Here is a 25,658-nt window from a genome sequence, read left to right as displayed (position 1 = left end):
CGACTCATTATCTATTCTCTAGTATGTTACTTATCTTGTGCAGGGCAGCAGGTAGCGGGAAGCTATCCAGGCTGACACTGCTTGAGGCTATGCCAGGTCAGCCTGGAACAGATCAAGACAGACAACTATTCCCACTTACATTGTCAAATACGAGCTCTTCATTGTTCCACTTCTCCACATATCATGTCAGTGGCACACCTTGGGTAGGAGGCGATGTACACCCTGGACTAGCCGCCAGCCAATTGCTGGACAGATATAGATAAACAACTACTTTCACTCATATTCACAGATAAGGGTAATTCTAGTCGTCAATTGACCTAACATGCATGAACGTTAAGACTTTCTTTGAATTTAAAAGTGCTGGTTAAATTTATAGATGATGATTATTATTATTATTAAGGCAGCATGGTGGACAAGTCGTTAGCACATCCGTCTCACAGCAGTTCTGAGATCGGAGGTTCCAATCTGGGCTCCGGCTGTCTGTGTGGGGTTTGCATGTTCTCCCCGTGCCTCCGTGGGTTTTCTCAGTGTGCTCCGATTTCCTCCCAGATTCGAAAAACATGCATGTTGGGGGTGAACGTCCGAAGTTAGCTGGAATAGACTCCAGCACACCTGCCACCCTAATGAGGATGTGCGCTAAAGAAAATTAATGAAATGTTTTTTATTGTTATTTAATTTATCTTATCCATCTATCTATCTATCTATCTCTCGACAAACCCCACACAAGCATGGAGAAAAACTGCAAACTCCACACAGGGAGCTGAGCTGAGATTCAAACACCAGACCTCTCAACTGTGAGACAGACGTGTTAACCATTACTTCATCGTGCTGAGATCCAATACAAGAGCTGTATCAATGATTTACCTTTTACATTAATGTTTTATGTATTATTGTTTTATTATTATTATTATGGAACTAAAAAACTACAGATTACTGATTATTTTTGTTATGCATGAATTTTATTTGAAATATAGGCTAGTGGTAAGAGGACACAGTATATTATTATGTCTAATCTAATTACTGTAATTATATAACGTCAGTGGTGTAGGAACTGCGCGGCATCAAAGTAAAACTCAGTGGCACTGTAGTACAATGCTACCAATGCTAACTAATACCACACTACCAAACATACGAACTTTTTTAATGGGTATTTTTGTATGGGATTTACAGGTTTGAGCAGGTGTACCAAATATAGTGACTGGCAAGTACTTCAGAAGACATCCACGAAGCACATTATTTTCTGTAATCAGAATAACCAACAGTACATATGTTCCAATAACTGTAGTTCCCCCTTTACAGTGACGCAAAATTGACGATTTCAGAAAGTAGCTCATAAAGCTCAAGCTGTTTCTGACCAAGTACAAATTCCAGTTTAGACTAAAGTTTTGTTCAACCGCACATCATCACTTGATCACGAGACATAGCTGGAGAGAACATCCATAACCAGCCTCTGTCACTACATGTCTGTTTCATTACTGAAAAACAAACACCATATTAAGCCTTTTCAAAGAAAAGGGTGTGATAAAATTCCACAGCTCCAAACAAACACGTACACAAAGTTGTATCTTATATCTTCGCTGCTACTTTTCGTCAACCACCCTCGCCCTGAGTTTCCCTAGCAGCTTGTCACATGCATCCATCTCTGTGGCTTCAAGGCCTGACTTACCGCTCAGTGGGTCCTCAGCTGATTCAACAGTGTCAGGTCCTGCAGGGGGAAAGGAAGTGTTAGGGAGCAGCTGACCAGCAGCCTCTCATCGACACACACCAACTGACTGTTTGACTACCATTCAGCTGGAGGCAGACGAGGACGAGGAACTTTAACAGCCACTCCCCCCCACAAGCAGCACCACCGAGTTATCTGATCAGCTGACTTGCTGGCAGGCTAAAGGGAAGGATGAATAACTCAGTTAAGCCAACCAACCACCTTGCTGTAGCTTTCTAATTCAATAATTAGACAAGAGCGCAACCAACCAGCTGAGCTATGATTCCATATCTGAATAAAACTGAATAAACAAAATACTAGGAAGAACACTATTTTGCAACAGACAACAAGGAATATTTACTGGAGTGACTAAATTATAACTGAGCAACATAATGTATGCTGTACTACTGCAGCGTCTCACCTAGACAGACAACTATCTCAGGTATTTGTCAACGAACATGTTTACTCTTGATGTACACCATCTTTTTAACCAATTTTTTATTTATTTTTTTACCTAGTGAGTTTTAGTAGTTTGAAGGATTCTGTCTTTCTTCTTCCCCCACTGCCTTTCTTCCTCCTCTGCTATTATCTCTGGCTTCTGTCTGACTCTACCACTACTGTGCTGTGTAATTAGAGGGTGGGGCCAGGCTATGGTAAAATAGCTCTAGTCATGCACACACACACACACACACGCGCACACACATCCACACACACAATCATTTGAAGCAAGTGTAGCACAGAGCAGCCTCGGGTTATGCAGGTGGCATAGTAAAGCAGGAAATATAAATGACCTGAAATGTGACTGCACAAGATAATTATTGAAAGGAGGAAATAGATTCTGTAGCGGTTACGCAAGTCAACTCAGATGTTGCACAAGTGGCAGATATAAATAAACTAAAGCCAATGATAATCTGTCCAGAGAGCTGGTTCACTCATATATTTAAATTTTGTTTCATGAGATTTCCAAGGGAATACAACAGTTTATCAAACTAATCCGATTACGTAACCATTCTTGTTGTCGGTGTTAATATATTTAGGACAGAACAATCAATCCTCACTCTTCACTACTGGAGATCTTAAAGGGTCATGCACTACCTGTGTGTTCTTACGAATGGCCACACAAACTATAAAAGGTCAGAGGGCCTTTTTTTTTTTTTTTTATATAAACTGTATAGACCAGAGGTGGCCTTCCCACGCAACTCTGTCTTGCACAGCAGCTACAGCGGTCAATCAAAATACAGATATGCAAACACCAAAGGCACAAAAAAGGTGAGAAAAAAAAACAACCCGGGCCCCTGCTGAGAATTGAATTAAATTAATTTAGAAATCTGGAAGACACTGAAGAGTACAATAAGGCAAAATACACAATTTTCCCCAAGCAAAAAATCTTTTATTTACACCGCTCAAGTACATGTTGATGTACAAATTTCAGTTTAAGTTTAAATTTGACTCATTTGTTTGCTTTTTTGTTTTGGCCTCCAACTTGAGCCAGGCCCATTTCTACCTGCACCTGATGCCTGCTTCAAGCTGTGGCACATGAATAGAATCATCCTCTTTAAGCACTCTCATTGTGGAAAAGAATTGACTACAATCAGTCTGTTTCACTTAATTTTTCACTATTACCAAACTTCAAAGGCAAATCTCAAATGCAGCCTCCAGGAATTTGTCCGTTTTTATTGCCATTTCTGAATTTGAAGTTAGTTCATTGTGTTGTGATAGCTGCATCACTTAATACATTTAACATTATCATCTGTAAACTAATTAGATAATTGTAGGCACATTTCCTAATTAAGCTCTTGTGACCGATGTTACAGTATCTGCGCTTCGCTGGTCCGCTGGGACCACCCCAGGTAAAACTCATCGGATCTATAAGATTCACATAAATGGCTTATTCTGAGGTCAAAACGGTGAATTTCGCCAAAAGGAAACTGATTTGCATGTATGAAAATACCTGTATGTCTTTAGGTGAAACCGATCCGTGTTTCAAAAAAGATTGGAGACCGCTGCCCTATAGAACTGTGCCAAAATCAACTGATAATGTAAGTGCGAGTCTTTAAGTCCATCCATGAGGTCGGTTGGTTGGGAAACAAATCACCACCAAGTAACAACATCTGGTGCTCCTTTGAGAACCAGACCAAAATTGCTAAAATGCTGCAATAGTTTTGAAGGTAACAACTGTCAAGTTGGACAGTTTTTAATAATAATCATGATAATGAAGGCGGCATGGTGGCCGACTGGTTAGAGCGTCTGCATAACAGTTCTGATTCCTGGCCCTGCCTGTGTGGAGTTTGCATGTTCCCCCCGTGCCTGCGTGGGCTTTCTCCGGGCACTCCGGTTTCCTCCCACACCCCAAAAACGTGCACGGTAGGTAAATTGAAGACACTAAATTGCCCGTAGATGTGAATGTGAGTGCGAATGGTTGTTTGTTTGTATGTGCCCTGTGATTGGCTGGCAACCAGTTCAGGGTGTACCCCGCCTCCTGCCCGATGATAGCTGGGATAGGCTCCAGCACGCCCGCGACCCTAGTGAGGAGAAGCGGCTCAGAAAATGGATGGATGGATGATGATAATGATAATGATGATGATATGTAGCTTCCAAATCTCATAATTGTGTTGAAGGGGTTCTTAGCTGCTGTGATAGCTTGACAACGTAAACGTAGGTGAACGTGATCTAATTATGCACTTTATTGATATTACTAATTTTGCTAAGTAGTAGTATTAGAACTATTTCCCCCACCCCAAGATGCAATTGATAAAGTCACATCTATTCACCCAACAAAGACTGTTCAGAGCAAGACTGTCCCAACAGCTCACTGGTTTGATAACAACACTATCATGCAGTAACAAGCAGAACTCAGTATAGTGTAACATGCAGCACTGACATTCATATCTAAATTTAAAACTGGGGACTCATTACTGCCAGCTTTATGAAGACATTGACTGGTCCTTTTTTGTGTCTACTAACAAATACGATGCTTTTTTTTTTTTTTGCCACAATTCAACTTTGGCGGAGGTACACTATATTGTCAAAAGTATTTGCTTACCTGCCTTGACTCAGGTATGAATTTAAGTGACATCCCATTCTTAATCCATAGGGTTTAATATGGCATCGGCGCACCCTCTGCAATAATAACATCTTAAACTCTTCTGGAAAGGCTCTCCACAAGGTTTAGGAGTGTGTTTATGGGAATTAATGACCAGAACCGCATTTGTGAGGTTATACACTGATGTTGGACGAGAAGGCCTGGCTCTCAGTCTCCGCTCTAAATCCTCCCAAAGTGTTCAAAAGTGTTGAGATCTGGATTGTGCAGGCCAGTCAAGTTCATCCATATCAAACTCTCTCATTCGTGTCTTCATGAACCTTGATTTGTGTGCTGATGCACAGTCATCTTGGAACAGGAAGTGGCCATCTCCAAACTGTTCCCACAAATTTGGAAATGTCAAAAATATTGGCCCCCAGCATCAGTGAAAGGAATTCTGAATGTTTCAGCATTCCAAGAGATTTTGAACAGTCAGACATTTTAGGGATTACCCCATCCTGTTCCAACATGTCTGTGCACCAGTGCACAAAGCAAGGTCCATAATGACATGGATGAGAGAATTTGGTGTGGATGAAATTGCCTGGACTGTAAAGGGTCCTGCCCTAAACCCGATAGAACACCTTTGGGTCGGTTTCGAGTGGACAGTGAGTCAGGCCTTCTGTCCAACATCAGTGTGTGACCTCACAAATGTGCTCCAGGAAGAATGGGCAAAAATTCCCATAAACTCACTCCTAAACCTTGTTGAAAGCCTTCCCGCAAGAGTTGAAGCTGTTCTAGCTGCAGAGCATGGACCGACAGTATATCAAACTATATGGATTTAAAACGGGATACCACTTAAAATTCTATGTGAGTCGATACGTTTGGCAAGATAGTGTATGTGCTCTACTGAGTGGCATTCTAGTTTCACTTTGTTTGCCATATAAGTTTCGTACGTCTCATGCCGTTAAATGTTGTCTCAGCAAGTTTAGAATCATTATGAGACTGAGGTAGCGTGCAGCTTATATTGGTGAAATTTAGGTGATGTTAAAGGTCACCTACACAGAAAACAGACCATGACAAACAAGATCTATCACTAGCTTCAGCCACCTGCTCGGTGGGGCCCACACCATGGGTTCTCACTGAGCCATTCTACGCATCAGCTGTGCTGTAGACCAGGACGCCCCTGTGAGCCTTTCCCACAGGCCTCATAATTCAGAGACAAGTGTTGGAGGAGTAGCTGTCAGGAATCTTGCAACAAAGGGAAAGGTATATTGAGTATACTGTGTCTGTCAGCTGTCAATTACTCCCATTATCAACCAAGGACAATCACCTTCCCATTTTTAATTGTTTTTATTTTGAAGATTATATACTGCCTAGCAAAAGTTTTATTGGGGCTGACACCTGGGGTCCAAATAAATTTAAGCAAATATACAATGATCGGATATCTATCTCGCTAGTTAGCTTTATGCAGTAACTCATGAACTCTTAACTGCAGACTTGGGAAGCAATGAGGTGCACTGTGAAATGACTAACATTTTTAAAACAAAAACATTATACTGTATAATGCAGCAATGCATAGAGGTTTATGTTGGGCAATACGGTATATGATGACATTTAGCAGATATCAGGTATGCCAGATCCATAAACAGACAAACAAAAAGCCAAAACTTTGCCCAAATTTTCAAGTATATACAGTAGCAAGAAATATGTGAACCCTTTGGGTTTACCTTGATGTCTAAATATATTGGTCATAAAATATGATTTGACCCTTATCTACATAAGTCACAGCAAGCCAGTAATGATACAGTATCAAAAATTGCTATACTCTTAGACACGAACCTGTGCTGCCTTTGAAATGGCAGAACCACAACAAGTCCCTTCCAAACCCCAAAGATTGTGCTTCCAAACCAGATTGTGCCTCCAAACCAGATACAGCCATGAGCAGTGCTACCAAACTTAATATAATAATGATGATTATCATTATTTGAAGTTAATTTAACCCACTGCTGCATGGCTAAGGAGATTCTCATAAGTAGCTGTCCACTGTAGTGACCGCATGCATCAGAGGGTTAACCCTCTGAAAATATTGATTGATTGAAAATATTTCTTCAGCAAGTCTCCTCCAACTGCATGTAATGTGACTATTTCTTTCAGTGACGGTTATCTGACCAGAGAGAGCAAAACTATGCTTACCGCTAATGCTGGTTCTGTTCAACTATGTGAGAAGACTGGAACAAAGGAAGAAACATGGCTAGTACAACTAATCAGAATCAGAATAATCTTTATTTGCCAAGTATGTCCAAAACACACAAGGAATTTGTCTCCGGTAGTTGGAGCCGCTCTAATACAACAGACAGTCAATTTACAGAACACTTTGGGGACATAAAGACATTGACGAAAAACAATTGTGCAAAAAGATGCAGAGTCCTCTAGCACTTAGAGCAGTTCGAATGACTAATAATGCAATAGTCCGGTGCAATGACCATTGTGCAAAGGGCGCTGAGACTTCAAGGAGTGTATGCGGTTTAAAGTGACGAGTAGTGCGATCATCTGGGACAATGTTGGTTGTGCAAATGTTACAGATACTCCTCAATCAGTGTGCAAATGGAGCAGATGCTACTCTGGCATGAGTGGCCAGTATATGCAAATAGTGCAGCATGGCGAGACAAATACAGTGAGTGCATGAGTAATACATAATTGGCCCAACAGAAATGTGACAACGAACTCAAGTCCAAAAAAATAAATAAATAAAATTAAATTCCAGCCTGTTGTAATGGAATTATAGGTTAGGTGTTTAAGAAGTTGATCGCAAGAGGGAAGAAGCTGTTGGAATGTCTACTAGTTCTAGTTTGCATTGATCGGTAGCGCCTACCTGAGGGAAGGAGCTGGAAGAGCTGGTGCGAGAGGATTTTGCACGCCTTTGTCTTAGTTCTGTCTTAGTTCTGGCAGCGTGCAAGTCCTCAATGGTGGTTAGGGGGGTACCGACAATCCTTTCAGCAGTTTTGATTGTCCTTTGCAGTCGGAGTTTGTCCTTTTTTGTAGCAGCACCAAACCAGACTGTGATGGAAGAACACAGGACTGAATCGATGACCGCTGTGTAGAACTGTCTCAGCAGCTACGGTGGCAGGCCGTGCTTTCTCAGAAGCCGCAGGAAGTACATCCTCTGCTGGGCCTTTTTGAGGACGGAGTTGATGTTGGTCGCCCACTTCAGGTCCTGAGAGATTGTAATTCCCAGGAACTTGAAGGTCTGGACGGTTGACACAAGGCAGCTGGACAACGTGAGGGGCAGCTGTGGCGAAGGATGCCTCCTGAAGTCCACGATCATCTCTACCGTCTTGAGCGTGTTCAGCTCCAGGTTGTGTTGGCCGCACCACAGCTCCAGCCGCTCCGCTTCCTGTCGATATGCAGACTCGTCACCGTCCTTGATGAGGCCGATGACAGTGGTGTCATCTGCAAACTTCAGGAGCTTGACAGTCGGGTTCGCTGAGGTGCAGTCGTTTGTGTAGAGAGAGAAGAGCAGCGGAGAGAGGACACAACCTTGGGGCGCCCCAGTGCTGATGCTGCGTGTGGATGAGGTGGCCTCCCCCAGCCTGACCTGCTGTGTCCTGCCCGTCAGAAAGCTGTAAATCCACTGGCAGATGGCAGGTGAGACGCTGAGCTGGAGAAGCTTGGTTGAAAGGAGTTCAGGGATGATGGTGTTGAACGCTGAGCTGAAGTCCACGAACACGATCCTCGCGTAGGTCCCTGCACTGTCGAGGTGTTCTAGGATGAAGTGCAGTCCCATGTTGACTGCATCATCCGCAGACCTGTTCGCTTTGTAGGCAAACTGCAGGGGGTCCAGCAGGGGACCTGTGACACTCTTGAGGTGGTCCAGCACGAGACGTTCAAAGGACTTCATGACCACAGATATCAAAGCGACAGGCCTGTAGTCATTCAGACCAGAGATTGCAGGTTTCTTGAGGACTGGAATGATGGTGGAGCGTTTGAAACAGGATGGAACTTCGCACATTTCCAAAGATCTGAGTGAAGACTGGAGCGAGCTGGTCCGCGCAGATTTTGAGGCAGGATGGGGACACATGGTCCGGTCCTGCCGCTTTGTTAATCTTCTGTTGTTTGAAGAAGCGTCTCACATCCTGTTTATGGATGGTTAACGCCGAAGTCAGAGGTGTGGTTGTGGTCGCGGGTGCGGCCGGGTGGGTGTGTGGAGTGAAACTGTCCTTTTCAAATCTGCAATAGAAGGTATTCAAGTCGTTGGCTAGTGTGCTATTGTTCTCAGTTTGGGGGGATCGTCGCTTGTAATTAGTCAGCGATTGGAATGCATCCCAGACTGATTTTGAGTCGTTCGCGCTAAACTGTTTTTCCAACTTTGCTGCATAGATCCTCTTTGCAATGTTAATTTCTTTAGTAAGCTGGTTTCTAGCTCGATTATACAGGGCCCTGTCCCCGCTCTGATATGCATCTTCCTTAGCTTGGCGAAGCTGCTTAAGTTTAGCAGTGAACCACGGCTTGTTGTTGTTGAATGTCCGAAATGATTTTGTTGGTACACAAACCTCTTCACAGAAACTGATATAGGATGTGACAGTGTCCGTATATTCATCCAGGCTGCCGGCTGAATTTTCAAAGACACTCCAGTCTGTGCAGTCTAAACAGCTTTGAAGTTCCATCTTGGCTTCATTGGTCCACTTTTTGACTGTATTCACTGTAGGCTTCGCACATTTAAGTTCTTGCCGTACGTCAGTATTAAGTGAATTAAGCAGTGATCAGACGAGCCCAGGGCTGCACGAGGTATAGCACGGTATGCGTTTTTTACCGTAGTGTAGCAGTGGTCTAAAGTATTATTTTCCCTGGTAGGACAGTCGATGTGCTGCTTGTATTTAAGGAGTTTGTGGTTGAGTTTAGCTTTGTTAAAGTCCCCGAGAATAATGAGGGGTGAGTCCAGGTGTTTTTTTTTCAATTTCGTTGACTTGTTCGGCGAGCGTTAGCAATGCGGCGTTCGTGTTAGCTTGCGGTGTAATATAGACTCCAGCCAATATAAACGATGCAAACTCACGTGGCGCGTAGATTGCTTTACAGTTCAAAAACAGCGACTCCAAATGCGGGCTGCAGTGTGTGCTGAGCACCGTGACGTCCGTACACCATTTTTCGTTGATATGGAGGCATATCCCGCCGCCCTTCGTTTTCCCCGATGATTCCATGTCGCGGTCCGCTCAATGAATGTTGAAGCCGGGAAGCATGACGGCGCCATCGGGTACAGCGTCGCAAAGCCAGGTCTCCGTGAAGCACATGGTCACGGAACGTCCGAAGTCTTTACTGGTCTTTAACAGAAGATGAAGCTCGTCCATTTTGTTGGGTAGGGAGAGTACATTCGCGAGGTGGATCGACGGGAACGCCAATCTGTGTCCTCTCTTGCGGAGTTTCACCTGAACGCCGGCTCGTTTTCCTCTGTGGCGCCGCTTCCGCCTCCATGCACCGAAAACCGCGGACGCCGCTCCGGTGAGTAACTCGGGGAAAAAACTGACCGGATTTTCGAAAGTTGGTGACAGAAAGTCCGGAGTAGCCTCCTTGATGGTTAGCAGGTCTCCCCTTGTGTAAGTGAGTCGTGTAAGGTCTCCAAAGACGGACGAAAAACACAAAAACAAAGACAATACTAGAGAGCGCGTTACCGAGGCGACCACACTGGTAGGCGCCATCTTGACCCTGAAATTACAGACCCTCCAAACTCATTTCGGTCAGCAGCATTTCGGCTAGCCGGTTGAGAACAGTGATGGAAATCGCGTGGTTGTCCCAGACTATTTGCAGAAAGTGCTTCAAAAACTTCAAGTCACAAACATGTTAATGCACCTAAGTGGGGCACAATATAATCGTGTATCACAATGTGGACATGAACCACTGTACATCATTGCAGTGGCAGACCATAAGCCTAACCTAATGACATTGCTTGTTTATTTTCAGCCCATGCGTGAAAATTCTTGTTGTCTGTTTCAGGCTGGTCGTCAATAATAGTTTAACCCTTTGACTAAGTCTGGGTCGATTAGTACGTAGGGATGACATGCAAAAGTGTGCGTTACTCTGTTCCCGTGTGAGCTGTGTGTATTATAAAAAAATAAGAATAATAAATAATTCAGTCTAAACCTAAGGTCCAAGAGAATATAAATGAATGCATTAGTGTCTGTAAAAAGTGACTTTAGATGCCATACACTGGATGCTATAATTGTCTCATCAATGCTGGATGAGCTGAAAAATTGTACCACTGAAGCAGTACGCATGATCGCTTCAGATTCCCTGCAGAGAGTGGACAGAGCTAGACTATGCATCCATTTTTTTCCCAGAGTAAGAAAAGGGGGACACACAAGAGTGTGGAATGCTACCCTATACTGCATGAATCTGTATGAAATCATGAATATGTAGCTACCAAATGTGAAAGAATATTATAATCAAGTTACAGCTTCCATCTGTTTAAAATTAGGGAGTGATTTTTGGACACCCTGTGTATAAAAAGTGTCAACCTGTCAAATGGCCACATCAGTAAGAGTGACATCATGCGAAATAATGGATAGTTTACTGTATCATTTTGTTCCGTATGACGTTTTAAATAGAGACGCGTGCTGTGGGGAGGCAGAAACACAAAGGGACTCTGGACTAAATGTGAGAAATACAAAGAACACACCACGTTTGAATATTGAACACTCGCTCTCTTTTTGAGGCACAAAGTTCAACCATAGCTACAGTAGGTTATGTATTTTGTCTCATCATATCAGCAGGAACAGCTGCCATAAACTGCCTCCAACTACAGCAGGGAAACAGTTACAATCCCTGTGCTCCCATTTGTAGAATGTGAATAGGGCAACAGGGCCCACAACAATGTGGTAAGATTTCAACATCAAACAAATGTTACACCTGAAAAGAGCACAGATGCACATCTAACATGGAAATGAGCTCACAGGGAGGCGTTAAGACGACACTCACTCACTCACTCACTCACTCACACACACACACACACACACGCACTCACATGCACACACAGCAGGCACCAGATTATGGTTCACTGTCTCCCCAACAGTAATTGCTGCCATCCCTTTCAACGGCCGAATGAGAATGCTGTGAATGCTATGCAGACTTTCTGTTCGGCGGAAGCTTACTGTAGTACAGCATGTAACCATATTCCACTACTGATGCTTACCCAAGATAAAACTGAACAAACTACACAAAGCACTGACTAAGGGTGCAGAAGAAAAATTAGCAGATTACAATATAATATTATTACTAACAATTGTGTCAGACCGAAAAAAAGCAACCGGTTTGATTTTTAACCTTTATCTTCCAACATGATGCTTTGTTTGTTGGTTGGGTTTTTGCAGGATTATGCAAAAATGAAAAAAATAAAAGTATTTATATGTAAAGATAGAGAGAGTGAGAGCGAGAGAGAGAGAGAGAGAACAAACAATTTATGTCCATGACAATTTGTGGAGAAGTGTTGGAGCTACAACAAATTAAATTCGGTTGAAGACGAAAAATGTACCAGAATTTCTTCTCCCTTTTTACATCACAGTACACTTGCTTTGAGGCCAAATGGGCGAACGGCTACACTGATTAACAGGTAGATGGAGGTTCACCTACAGGACTGGAGTGGATGAGTCTTGCCCTGCACTTCTGGATTTTATAATCAAACATGGCAGACAGACGCATTTGGGATTGTTCAACCTTGGAAGGCATCTATGCTCGATTGAAAGTCTATTTTACTCAGTTTTTTTCCCAATTTATTTCTGAATCAATCATCTTAAAAATACTTGCTTTCTAACTTTTAGAGTCACAGGGAGAAGGAAGAAAAAAAAAAAGGTTTTGACAGCCGCAAGAAAACAAAGCTTACGTACGACATTCAAATACTTTGGATAACAAAAAAAATCAGAGAATATTTGACTGCAGTTGCTTGTAGACTGTACAGTTGAAATATAGCCAATAAACACATTCTTCTCTCTTTTTTGCTATAAAACTATCTCTGGTTCTAGTTTTTGCCATAAAAACACACAGACACTCAAACCTTACGACATTGCTACTCACGCAATTTGACCCGCACCACCACGTCAGGAGATAGTTGAACTTTTATTTGCGCATTCCAATCAGACAATGGATGTAGTTAGTGAAGATCGCAACCTTAATTTTTAAACATTATCTCCTGCTGAATCATCAGGAGCTCCTGTTGACAACACACACACATGCGCGCACACACACATTCACACATTCATGCACACACACAATATAGGGTTCAAAACCCTCCCAACAATGTGTGAAGCTTAATCGTATTTGGATATCACGCCACTTTGAATGCTGGTTTATTTAACTGGGTGATATTTACTCTCCCTAAACTGCTAAATGATTAACTGTTAAAGTCATAGTTCTGTGCAGTAATGATGGTTTTCATAAAGGTTTGACATTTTAATTGAAACGGCAGTAATAAAAGAAATATTTTTTTGTACACTCAGGGTCTGATCCACGAAAAGTTTGCACATGCTAAAACAAGCGCAAACTTGATTGTTCCCGCTAACAGATACGAAAGCTGATCCACTGAGGTAACGCCCAAACTACCCATCTGCCCGAACATACAAAATAAAGGGAGGAGTAGCTGCAAATAGATTAAGTTAGCACGCGTAATGTGATTTATCAAACCGCAAATGAATTGCGGTTGATCATTTTGCGTCTTTAAATACCGCGTCAGCATTGTGCCCCAGCAGCCAACCTCTTCATTGTTTATTTGCTGTCGCAATGCAACGCCGAAGCGGCTTGCGGCATGCAGGGTGGGCACCTGCAGCCATGGCTGGCCCGCCCGAATTGAACAATTGTCAGAGAGCTTTGACAACATCTCGGAACAATAGAAGAGATAATGGCGGAGTGTTTTCAGATTGACAACAGCAAGAGATTTTGGCGAAGTTGTACATTGAAAACAGCATGGATAAAACGGAGCAAAAAGTTATTACCAAGCTATGGGACAGAAGACAAGTGTCGTACCATGACGTAGTCAAGAAGGCACTGTGATGGATGGACATCTCTGCTACTTTGAATGTACCAGGTTGGTTGAAAGTGGTAGAAATGTGTGAAAAACAAACAGACGCTCTACTTGTGTCATATCACCTCCTCGTCAACGACAAACCCATCTTTCCGAGCTGTGGCCTATCTTACATGCAAACCACCGGGACAAAGTACCAGGCTACTTCCTGTTTGGTCGCTAAACAACCAGCAGCAAATATAGGCAAGCTTGTGCCCTGTCGTCCCTGGGCCCTACCCCGCAGTGGCAAAAACCAAGTGTAGTATGTAAGCGCCTTTTGAGTAAACACACACTTTATTCCCCAGTATTTGGGATCTGAGCAAATCAGGCCCTTAGTCTTAGCTAAAGTGAGAGTGTAAAAAAAATAAATAAATAAAATTCAACTGGCCCTCACGAATTTACTAATGCATTCCTGTAGGAAACACATCAGGGATGTTGGCCAAGGGATCAAATTTCTGAACACTTACAAAGCATTCAAACACAGACTTGGCCAAGATTGTAACTGAGAAAAACGTATCCACGAAAAGAAACTAATTACATGTTCCCGTTGCATCACTCATATGGATAGAAACCACTAGAACCACAAGCCCAATTTCCAAAATGATTAGTCTCTCATCTAATATTGAACAATGGTATTTGCCAAATGCTTGCTTTTGACAAATTCTGTCTAGAGTTTTGATGAGATTTTGACTTTTTCTATGTGCCTTAATTTAATAGCATGTTCAAGTAACCGAAGAAATGTCAGTTGTCTGCTAATTATAATTGTCATGAACTACAGATGCAGTGATAATTTCTGAGACAATGACTAAAGAAAAAAAAATTACAGATGGTTGCGATTTCAAGCCAGGAGGTCAGAGTCACAAGACAACAATGGCTTCTCACAAACAGGAGAACATATATTATGTGTTGAAGCATACGGAGGCAAAATGTGACTGAAAGAACACAATGTCAAAGTCCAGCCTGCACAATGAAAATCATTGTAGCACACCTGCTGATCGTCATGTTCTTCACAGGCCAACAGTGAAGTCAACAAGCCTAGCGCGATGTCTAATGCTGATAGAATTACCTTGTGAGTTACACTGATGCTGTTGAAAACAGCATCCTGATTGATTATCGAAGACTGTAAAAAGATAAAGATCGAAGACTTGTAAAAGATATAATTTGCATTTGCTGAACCCCCTATCCTTTCCATTAATCAAGCTAAGATTTGCATTTATGCCTGTAAAAACTGTAAACATCCTATTTGCATAACTGTTCTTGCGATCAGATGTAATTGAGCAAAAGGTTTGAGGATTCTTTTTTTTTAAAAAAACACAAAACAAGATATACACAAGCTATCAATACATAATGCAAAATGTATTGATAGCTTGTGTATATCTTGTTTTGAAAGCATCTAAATGATCCTGAAGGAAAAACAAAAGAATTCATGATGCGGCTATAGTTTAAAACATGTATGAACCTCCTGCGGATTGTCTGTATGTGAGTCGGCATGAGTTTGTGAGACAGAGAGAGAGAGTTGAGGAGGAGGAAGTCATAACAACACTGGGGTGGCTTTTTTTATATTTTACAGCTTGAAAACAGGGCTGTCTTGAGTCACGTGTTTGTTATTTACTGTACTTCAATGTCATCATGTTCTTCTCATCTCGACAGTGTTTGTTGTGTTTTGTGAATCACAAACAGAATCTGTCCCGACAAAATCAAGTGGGACAAAAGCGAAAAAAGCTGCAACAAAATGACACGAGCCAAAGAAATTCCAGAACAGTCGAGAAATATAGTAACTGACATCAAACAGTCTGGAAAAGGGTTACAAAAGCCATTGCTAAAGCTTTAGGATTCTAGCAAACCATAGGGCAGCCATTATCCTCACATGGAAAAAACATGGAACAGTGGTGAACCTTCCCAGGAGTGGCCAGCCTACAAAGATAAACCCAAGAGAACACTAATGACTCATCCAGAAGACCACAAAGGAACTCTGGACAACTTCTACAGAACTGCAGGCCTCCCTTGCCTCAGGTAAGGTCAGTGGTCATGACACAACAATAAGGAAGAAACTGGGCAAAAACGGCATCCATGGCAGATTTCCAGCGAAAACCACTGTTGACCAAAAAGAACATAAAGGCTCGTCTTACTTCTGCAAAAAAAAAAAAAAAAAAAATCTAAATGATTCCGAGACTTTTGGGAGACTATGGACTAACGAGAAGAAACTTGAGCTTTTTGGAAGGTGTGTGTCTCGTTACATCTGGCATAAATGTAGCACAGCATTTCAGAAAAAGAACAAACATGGTGGTGGTAGTGTGATGGTCTTGGGCGGCTTTGCTTCTTCAGAAGCTGGACAACTTGCTGTGATTGATGAAACCATGATTTTTTCTCTTGAACAGAAAATCCTGAAGGAGGATGTTCATCTATTAGTTTGTGACCTCAACCTGAAGCGCACTTGGGAGTAGTAGATAATGTGACAGTGGTAGTAATAGTAGTAGTAGTAGAGAACAGTAGGATAACGATCCAAACCACACCAGCAAGTCAACTTCTGAAGGGCTTAAAAACAAAATGAAGGTTTTGGAGTGGAATAGTCAAAGTCCAGACTTGAATTTTATTGAAATGCAGTGGCATGACCTTAAAAAGGCCATTCATGTTCAAAAACCCTCTTTTTTTGTTGAATTCAAAAAATTGTGCAAGGAATAGTGGGCCAAAATATCTCCACAGAGATGTGAATGACTCATTGCCAGTTGTAGAAAATGCTTGATTTCAGTTGTTGCTGCCGAGGATGGCCCAACCGGTTATTAGGTTTAGGGTGCCATTACTTTTTCACACTGGGCCAGGTAAATTTAAATAGGTTTTTTTTCCCCTTAATAAATGAAATGATTTAAAAATAGCGTTTTAAGTTCACTTGGGTTACATTTGTCTGATATTTACATTTGTTTGAAGTTCTTAAAGTGGGGAAACTGCAAAAATATAAGAATTTGAGAACGGGGCAAATACTTTTTCACAGCACTGTATTTACGGTATGTACACAGTATTTAGTACAAGCACTATATTTTAATGGTACGTCAAGGTTCATCCAGCAATATGGTGCATTTGCTGCACTGGAAAAAAAATATTTTAACACCGAAAAAGATGGATTTTGTTTTGGAAATGCTGTATTTGCAGTATTACCATGGGTAGGGTATTATTTTTTTATTGCTTTATCATTATTACATATGTTAACTTGAACACAAAGCAAATTAAAACAGCAGCATTCAAAAAGAATCTTAGAGCCTAGGCCAGAATGTGATACAGCCAAAAGACACACGCCAAGTTCTGGTTATGAAGTGATACCATCACTATATGTTGTGTACATTTGTATGTGAAATGACTACTTCATTCTTTGAGGGATTTTTTTTGGGTGGGGGAAATGTCTTTAGATTTATAAAAAAGAAAATAAACTGGTTGCAAATCACTGTTTTAAACGACTATCTTAAAAACAAAGGTTAATATTTGGTATTTGTTTCACATGTATTGTTCTTCCATTGCTGGTGGTAAACGGAAGTCAGCCAGAAGCAAATGTTTCCATGGAAATATATTATGTAGTAGTTGCTGTTGATTCAATTAAGAGATCAGAGAGTAGACAGTTTGTTGACAACTCAACTAGATCTTCAAATATGTGCAAATATTTCGTTCCACTGGACTAGAAAAAGCAAACCAAGAGCGAATGGAAATGAGGTGGATGTTTATCAGGAAGCACGTTGTCCCTCAGTCGATTCAGTCTTTACACAACATTATGTCATGAATTATGGATTCTCCTCCAAACCATGCACATATGAAAATAAGCTCGACTGCATTTTGCGAGCAGCTATTGTAAGTATTAATCTCAATTCATTTGAGGGGAAATTTGACTTTAAAGCGTGTGCGATTTAGGAAAGTGGCATGTTAGGAGACGTTGAAAGGAAGCAGGATAAAGGAGGAGGAAATGACAAGTGACAAAAAAGAATATATAATTCATATAAAATGGAATTCTTAATTTTGTCAACACTTGTTTCAAAAATAAAAAAATATTAGTGCACAACATTTTATCTTTTTTTGGAGGGGGGGTTATTACATAAATATTTTCTTCTATTTAGATCACTCATAAATCTCGGACAGGTTTAATAACTAGTTACTCAGTTGAGACAAATTAAAGGGGTGGATTGTTCCACGTGATGAAAACAAAGTCACTTTTTATGCAAAAAGGGTAAAAAGAAGGATCTTACAGCGATGAAAAGCACAGAACAGTGTCATGTCTTGTATTTCAAGAAAATCATTGTAACAATGGATTGAGTCGAACAGTGGGGCCAAGCAGGTATTTGAAGCTATGGCCATCATTCTCTCGGGTGGGACAATACCATATTGACTCAAAAGAAACAAAGCGACTAAATACATTTTGCTACTTTTATCCAGATTTGCACCAAAATTAAATGGCTTCTCCCTCAACACATTTGCCAACTGTTTTTGGATAAGAACCTGTGGGCAAGTAGTTGATGCGCATGTGGTAGAGACATGGTGTGCAGAATTCAATAGGGTAAATAATTAAGCTGCTCTGTGTGTGTGAACAGGAACTGGCAGTGGGCCTTTTCCCAGCACTTTGCATTCACAGAAGTTGCTTTAAAGAAAAAGAAAAAAAATCGACTTTTCAGTGTTTTTGTTGTTCCTTTTGATCAGTAATGAGATTTACTATAGCATAAATCGTTTTATTTTTCAGTTGAGACTGTGAGAATGTGAGATGGACATGTCTGGAAACAATGAGTCCCGGCCCTGGAACAATGACTCCCTGCAACTTCTAATCAGAAAATACAGATACAGTAATTCTCCGCTATATCACGGTTCTTGCTACGCGGTGCCGCTCCGCTATAGTACAGATTTTGATTGCAGTTGTTACTCTATTTTTTCTTATACTGTTTGGACAATATTTTTGTGTTATCCATTGCCCTTGCTCACTCTCAATATCTTACTGTATAAGTTTCGGCGTGCCACGATAGCAGATTTTTTAGGATATTTTCCCCAAAACTATCACAATAAACAATAGTATTGTTGACGTGTTTTTTTTTTTTTTTATGCCACTGATATAATGATATTAGAGCATATTAATTCAAGTACATCCTTTGAGTCGAAAGCATTTGGGCTTTATCACAGTTTTTAAATCAAATGTCATATTTTAATATCAGTTATTTTTTATTTATTTTTATTTTTGTATGAACGTTATTTTATGGACTATCATTTCTGCTGCCTGTATACTTTCTGCAGCCTCTTGGCTTTTGAAAAGGAGATTTTATATCTCAATAAGCTTTTACCTGGTTAAATAAATAATGAATAAAATGTAAAATAAGGCCCACCCTCGAGCTACTGGATTGTCAGACCTTCACCTGTCGATCAAATGATGCTGAAAATTAGTTAGCTGAAGTCAACTACTGCCTGAATATGGATAACGTGTGCTGCTGTGGTTATGGTAAATTAACGTTCACGTGTGTGTGTGTGTGCGTGTGCTATGTGGTGAACACATACAAAACTTCCAGCACTGGTGTTTTAAACGATGTCGCTACAGTTGAGTGAGCTGTTTAGCTCCTTAGCTTGCGAGCTTGTTAGTTAACGTTCCCTAGTTTCCCACTTGTGTTCATCTACGGAGTAAACGCCATTCTGTCAGCGGCTTGCGGTGTCGTGAGTGTCACAAATGTATCGAGTCCAGAAAAAAAACTCAGGTGTCCATTGTCCATCCATCCATTTTCTGAGCCGCTTCTCCTCACTTGGGTCACGGGCGTGCTGGAGCCTATCCCAAATATCATCGGGCAGGAGGCGGGGTACACCCTGAACTGGTTGCCAGCCAATCGCAGGGCACATACAAACAAACAACCATTCACACCTACGGGCAATTTAGAGTCTCCAATTGATGCATGTTTTTGGGATGTGGGAGGAAACCGGAGTGCCCGGAGAAAACCCACGCAAGCACGGGGAGAACATGCAAACTCCACACAGGCGGGGCCTGGGATTGAACCCGGGTCCTCAGAACTGTGAGGCTGACTCTCTAACCCGCCCTACTCTGCCTCTGATTGGCTAGCACAAAGACAAGACTTGTACTTTTAGTGTATTCCTCCTTTGATTCGTTGTGTGTGGAAGCTCTTCACCAACACACATACACGTGCGAGGGTTTTGAACCATCCATCCCTGCTAATTTTTGTGCGCCTCAGACGCAGGACGCACATCAAACGAGATCACTGCTACATTATGAGAAAACACCAGGGGTAAATTTGAGTACGTCAATGAACAAGCTCATGCTTTCCATAGAAAGTCAAAAATAAGTAAAATATGAAAAGATTTTAAAAATATGCTCTAAAAGCCAAGGGTCTTAAAAACAGTAGTTTTTGCCTACAAAGACTAAACTACAGTTGGAAATTTAATCCAAAATAAATTCCCTGTAGTCAGAGATTGCAGTCATTGAGGGGTGCAACATTTCAAATCTTTTGACTCATCTCTATGATCACTGTTGTCTTAGGAATCTTAAGTACATTTTGTGGGGTCTTGCATGTAAGAAAATTTTATTTTGGTCATTCCTGCATTTTTGTATTAAGAAAAACCTTGAATTATAATCTGCTTGTTTTTTTAGATTGAGCAATATTGTGATAATACTAATAACTTCATACAGCAATGATAGGTGAATGAATGAATGAATGGCGCGTTCCTCTAAGCGATGTGGATCGCAATTTTTTTGTACGTTGATTGAATGAAATCCTTTCTTGTTCACGTAGCTGAATTCGTTGCGTGATAATGCTTGGTGCAATCTATAGCTCCAACTATATGTTTGAGGAAAACCTGTTTAATTTCGGCCTGTTGGCGATGTCTGTATGCCAAATGGATGGAAATTTTGGCCAGGGAAATGACTGCACAGCGGGATGATTTGGCTCATAGTGTTGGTTGCGAAATGCGTCTCAAATCAGCCAGGGATGACGGCAGCTCGATATGCACTCGGATGGCTTTGAGACCCTCTTAGCGCACTCTCTTTGTAGTTTCACTGTTCTCCCACAACGTTTTGTGCGTACGCATGGTCAGAGCTGTGTGTAAATGTACACACGCCCCCACGCATAGTTAGATAATAAATTCATTAATGCCATACTTTGCATGGTAAAATTCATGCACACACTTTACGCCCACTTCTGGGTGTACGCACACTTGACAAATGAGGGGCCTGAAGAGCACGTGTGTTCATAGTAAACAAGCAGGCAACTCGACACACTCGATCTCACTCCTAGTGTGTGGATGTATGCATCTACATCGAAATAACAGAATCCAGTTTGTAGCATTATTTGATATTATTCATAGTAGTGGTAATTGTGGTAGTATGAGTGTTTATATAACACACAAAACCATGCAATACTGTGTTTAAAGTTATGTTTAATCCAGTGCTATATTTCCAAAGCACATTTTATTTACAAGTTAACTGTTATACAGATTTAGGGTAGATTTACGTGATGTCTGTGTACTCTCCTCCGAAGATAGCTGGGATAGCATCCAGTTATTTACCCAAATATTTCAAAATAATAAATTTAAGAGCTGCAATTGCAAAATCCCAATATTTTTGTGCAAGATTATTATACTGTCAGAATCTGATACCAGCCCATGCTCAGATAGTGGTCTGAAATATTCATACCATTTCAAATCACATTTTTAAATATTGTCCAACTAAAGTTCTGAGTTAAGAATAGAATAATTGAAAAGACATGCTTGTCGACAGCTCAGTTGGGATAATGGCTACAGTTTGCAATTAGCAGTAACTTCTGTGGTTTACAATAACTAAAGACAAATAGCATATTCATCTTCCTCCTCTGAGAGTGCCTCAGCGAGTACAGTAGGAGTGGAGGCAGCAGCATCGTGACCAGTAACTCTTGTAAAACAACTCCACACCTCTCCTCCTCCTCATTTTGTATCCCTTCTTCACCTTCGCTCTCCTTTCAGTAGTTCTGTCTCTGTCACCAGGCAACTAGCAGTTTTCTCCCTTATACTTTCATCACTTTCTTTCTTTGTCACTCTTTTCTTTTACATTAGTCCTCTATGCGGTTTTTAGACACACACCTTTTCCTCCTGCACAAGATTTTGCACTTGAGTGCTTTCAAATTTAATGAATTCTAAATAGTGTTGAAAGGCTGTGTCTACCAATTGTTGTTATTATTATTTATTATTGCTGTTATTCATTATTATTACTATTATCATCCAGCCGTATTGGTTATCCTCACTCGTGTCATGGGTGTGCTGGAGCCTATCCCAGCTGGTTTGAACATTTGCCTCACAGTTATGACACAGTTATGAGGAGCCGGGTTCAAATCCGGCCTCGTCTATGTGGAGTTTGCTTATTCTTCCCGTGCCTGCCTGGGTTTTCTCCGGGTACTGCGGTTTCCTCCCACATCCTAAAAACATGCATGGGATGTAGGATTGGGCATTATATGAATGCCTGTCTCAATGTTGGCATAGACGTATTTTAGAGTTTCACTCAACCAATTGACTGAGCGTTGACTTCACTGAAGCTCCGCACGGTGTAGGCTGAGACTCTGAGCGCGTCAGGCCCTAAACATCGTGAAAGCCTCATTTGCACAATGTAATCTTATTCCAAGTGTTGCACTGAGGCGACTGCTTATTCGTTTTAACAAGACACGACACACTTTTGTTCGCTGCCGCGGCCGTTGGGCAAATGCACGTCTTTGTGTGTGTTCTTCTTTGATGGTTTTCGACGATTCTTAATTGGTTTTTGCAACTTCTTCATTGGTTTTCGACACTTCTTCGGAGCCGGTGGACTAGGCATCGAAACTGGCAACCGAAAATTTTTAATTTGAACGATTCCAGGAGAACTGGAATGTTAGTCCCGGTTCCAATTGGTTCTCGATTCCCAACTCTAGTTAAACGGCATAATTTAGTGCTTCAGGTGATTTCCTGGTGGCATCTTACAGTATACTACCATCTTAACTATTACAATGTAAGTGGCTACACGTTAACATTACTAGCATCAGGTACTTTAACACGTTTTTATTGTTTCACAACATATCTAAAATTAGATGGTCAAATGATTAAAAACCAAATACTTAAAATTCTGCCGACTAACACTTTTTAAACAATCAAACAATTTTGGTATATGGTCAAGTGCTAAGTTTAGTAGTGAGACGGTCTATTCTGCAAAAACAGGACAAAGCACAGTATAGGCATTTGAAGGTGACTTCATATTCATTATCACATCGACCTTCAAATTGAGATCTTGAATCATTTTATAGACTAAAAAGCCTGAATGTCTAGACTAAATTAATGATTCCAATTACGGAGTAACTAAGGGTGTCAAACGCTAAAAACAAACACACACTTTTTCTCGCCACCGCTGCCGTTGGACACAAGCACGTCATTGTGCCTGTTCGTCTTCGTTGGTTTACGCCACTTCTTGGATGCTTTTCGCCACTACTTCTTCGTACCTTCGTCCCCTGCTGGACCCCCTGCAGTTTGCCTACCAAGCGAACAGGTCTGCGGATGATGCAGTCAACATGGGATTGCACTTCATCCTAGAACACCTCGACAATGCAGGGACCTACGCGAGGATCCTGTTCGTGGACTTTAGCTCAGCGTTCAACCCCATCATCCCTGAACTCCTTTCATCCAAGCTTCTCCAGCTCAGCGTCTCACCTGCCATCTGCCAGTGGATTTACAGTTTTCTGACGGGCAGGACACAGCAGGTCAGGCTGGGGGAGGACACCTCATCCACACGCAGCATCAGCACTGGGGCTTCTGAGGAAGCACGGCCTGCAACAGGAGCTCCTGAGGCAGTTCTACACAGTGGTCATCAAATCAGTCCTGTGTTCTTCCATCACAGTCTGGTTTGGTGCTGCTACAAAAAAGGACAAAGTCCGACTGAAACGGACAATCAAAACCGCTGAAAAGATTGTCAGTACTCCCCTACCAACCCTTGAGGACTTGCACGCTGCCAGAACTAAGACAAGAGCGTGCAAAATCCACGCAGCATCAGCACTGGGGCGCCCCAAGGTTGTGTCCTCTCTCCACTGCTCTTCTCTCTCTACACGAACGACTGCACCTCAGCGCACCCAACTGTCAAACTCCTGAAGTTTGCAGATGACACCACAGTCATCGGCCTCATCAAGGACGGTGAAGAGTCTGCATATCGACACGAAGCGGAGCGGCTGGAGCTGAGGTACGGCCGACACAACCTGGAGCTGAACATGCTCAAGACTGTAGAGATGATTGTAGACTTCAGGAGGCATCCTTCGCTACAGCTGCCCCTCACGTTGTCCAGCTGCCTTGTGTCAACCGTCGAGACCTTCAAGTTCCTGGGAATTACAGTCTCTCAGGACCTGAAGTGGGCGACCAGCATCAACTCCGCCCTCAAAAAGGCCCAGCAGAGGATGTACTTCCTGCGGCTTCTGAGAAAGCACGGCCTGCCAACGGAGCTGCTGAGACAGTTCTACACAGCGGTCATCGAATCAGTCCTGTGTTCTTCCATCACAGTCTGGTTTGGTGCTGCTATAAAAAAGGACAAACTCTGACTGCAACGGACAATCAAAACTGCTGAAAGTCGGTACCCCCCTACCCACCATTGAGGGCTTGCACGCTGCCAGGACTAAGACAAGAGAGTGCAAAATCCTCTCGGACCCTCCGCACCCCGGTCACCAGCTCTTCCAGCTCCTTCCTTTAGGTAGGTGCTACCGATTAATGCAAACTAGAAATAGCAGACATTCCAACAGCTTCTTCCCTCTTGCGATCAACTTCTTAAACACCTAACCTACAATTCCATTACAACATGCTGGCAATTTTTTGACTTGAGATCGTTGTCACATTTCTGTGGGGCCAATTATACATTAGTCGTGCACTCAATGTAGTTGTCTCGCCATGCTGCACTATTTGCATATACTGGCCACTCATGCCAGAGTAGCATCTGCTCCATTTGCACACTGATTGAGGAGTATCTGCAACATTTGCACAACCAACATTGTCCCAGATTATCGACTACTCGTCACTTTAAACCGCATACACTCCTTGAAGTCTCTGCGCCCTTTGCACAATGGTCATTGCACCGGACTATTGCAATATTAGTCATTCGAACTGCTCCAAGTGCTATAGGACTCTGCATCTTTTTGCCCTATTGTCAAAAAAAAAAAAAAAAAAAAAAATACCGGCATTGCCAGATAACTAGCAACCCTTTACGGCTCAGTGACTGTTTTTTTTTGTCAATGTCTTTCTGTCTCCAAAGTGTTCTCTGTCAATTGACTGTCTGTTGTCGTACTAGAGCGGCTCCAACTACCGGAGACAAATTCCTTGTGTGTTTTTGGACATACTTGGCAAATAAAGATGATTCTGATTCTGAGGACTATGCATCGAAACTGGGAACTAAAATTTTTACATTTGAACGGTTCCGGGATAACCGTAACGTTAGTCCTGGTACCAATCGGTTCTCGATGCCCAACCTTAATGGTTAACTGAAACCTCTAAATTGCCCATATATGTGAATTTGGGTGCTAATGCTTGTTTGTTTATATGTGCCCTGCAATTGGATGGCGACCAGTTCAGGAGATAGCTGGGATAGGCTCCAGCACGCCCACAACTCTAGTAAGGATAAGCGGTATGGAAAATGAACAAATGAATGAATAAGTTCTGTTATTATTCAAATTATTATTACGCAGAATCATCATCATCATCGAGCATTCTGCACTGTGCTCTTGCAGTCATCTTTACTGGATGGCCGGCCTTTGGAAGAGAGGCAACAGTGCTGAGATTTCTCCATTTATAGAGCATTTGTTTAACCAAGGACTATATGAACATCAACACTTCTAGAGATACATCCAGCTTTTTTTCCCCCAGCTTTATACAACGCAGCAATTCCTAATCGTAGGTCTTCTGAGACCTCTTTT

The 25,658-nt window shown here is 41.9% G+C and overlaps 1 protein-coding gene across 6 annotated transcripts in view; it reads right to left on the bottom strand.

Moving 5' to 3' along the window:
• rab27b (RAB27B, member RAS oncogene family) overlaps positions 1-25,658 on the bottom strand; it is a 65,118-nt gene that overhangs the window by 30,785 nt on the left and 8,675 nt on the right. The window contains exons 1-4 of one of the 6 annotated variants that reach the window (XM_061698594.1): positions 2,217-2,286; positions 1,785-1,882; positions 1,667-1,705; positions 140-245 (exon numbers count right to left, since the gene is read on the bottom strand). The exons of 1 other annotated variant lie outside the window; for it this stretch is intronic. In XM_061698594.1, coding sequence (XP_061554578.1) covers positions 140-180 — 41 coding nt within the window. In that variant the 5' untranslated portion in view covers positions 181-245; positions 1,667-1,705; positions 1,785-1,882; positions 2,217-2,286. 4 more of the 6 variants (XM_061698599.1, XM_061698595.1, XM_061698597.1 and 1 more) reach the window with 4 other exon arrangements.

Source organism: Phycodurus eques, chromosome 15, assembly GCF_024500275.1.
Source record: "Phycodurus eques isolate BA_2022a chromosome 15, UOR_Pequ_1.1, whole genome shotgun sequence".
Classification (NCBI taxonomy): Eukaryota; Metazoa; Chordata; class Actinopteri; order Syngnathiformes; family Syngnathidae; genus Phycodurus; species Phycodurus eques.
Note: the sequence above shows the minus strand (reverse complement) of the source record. Positions and strands in the feature narration are given on the sequence as shown.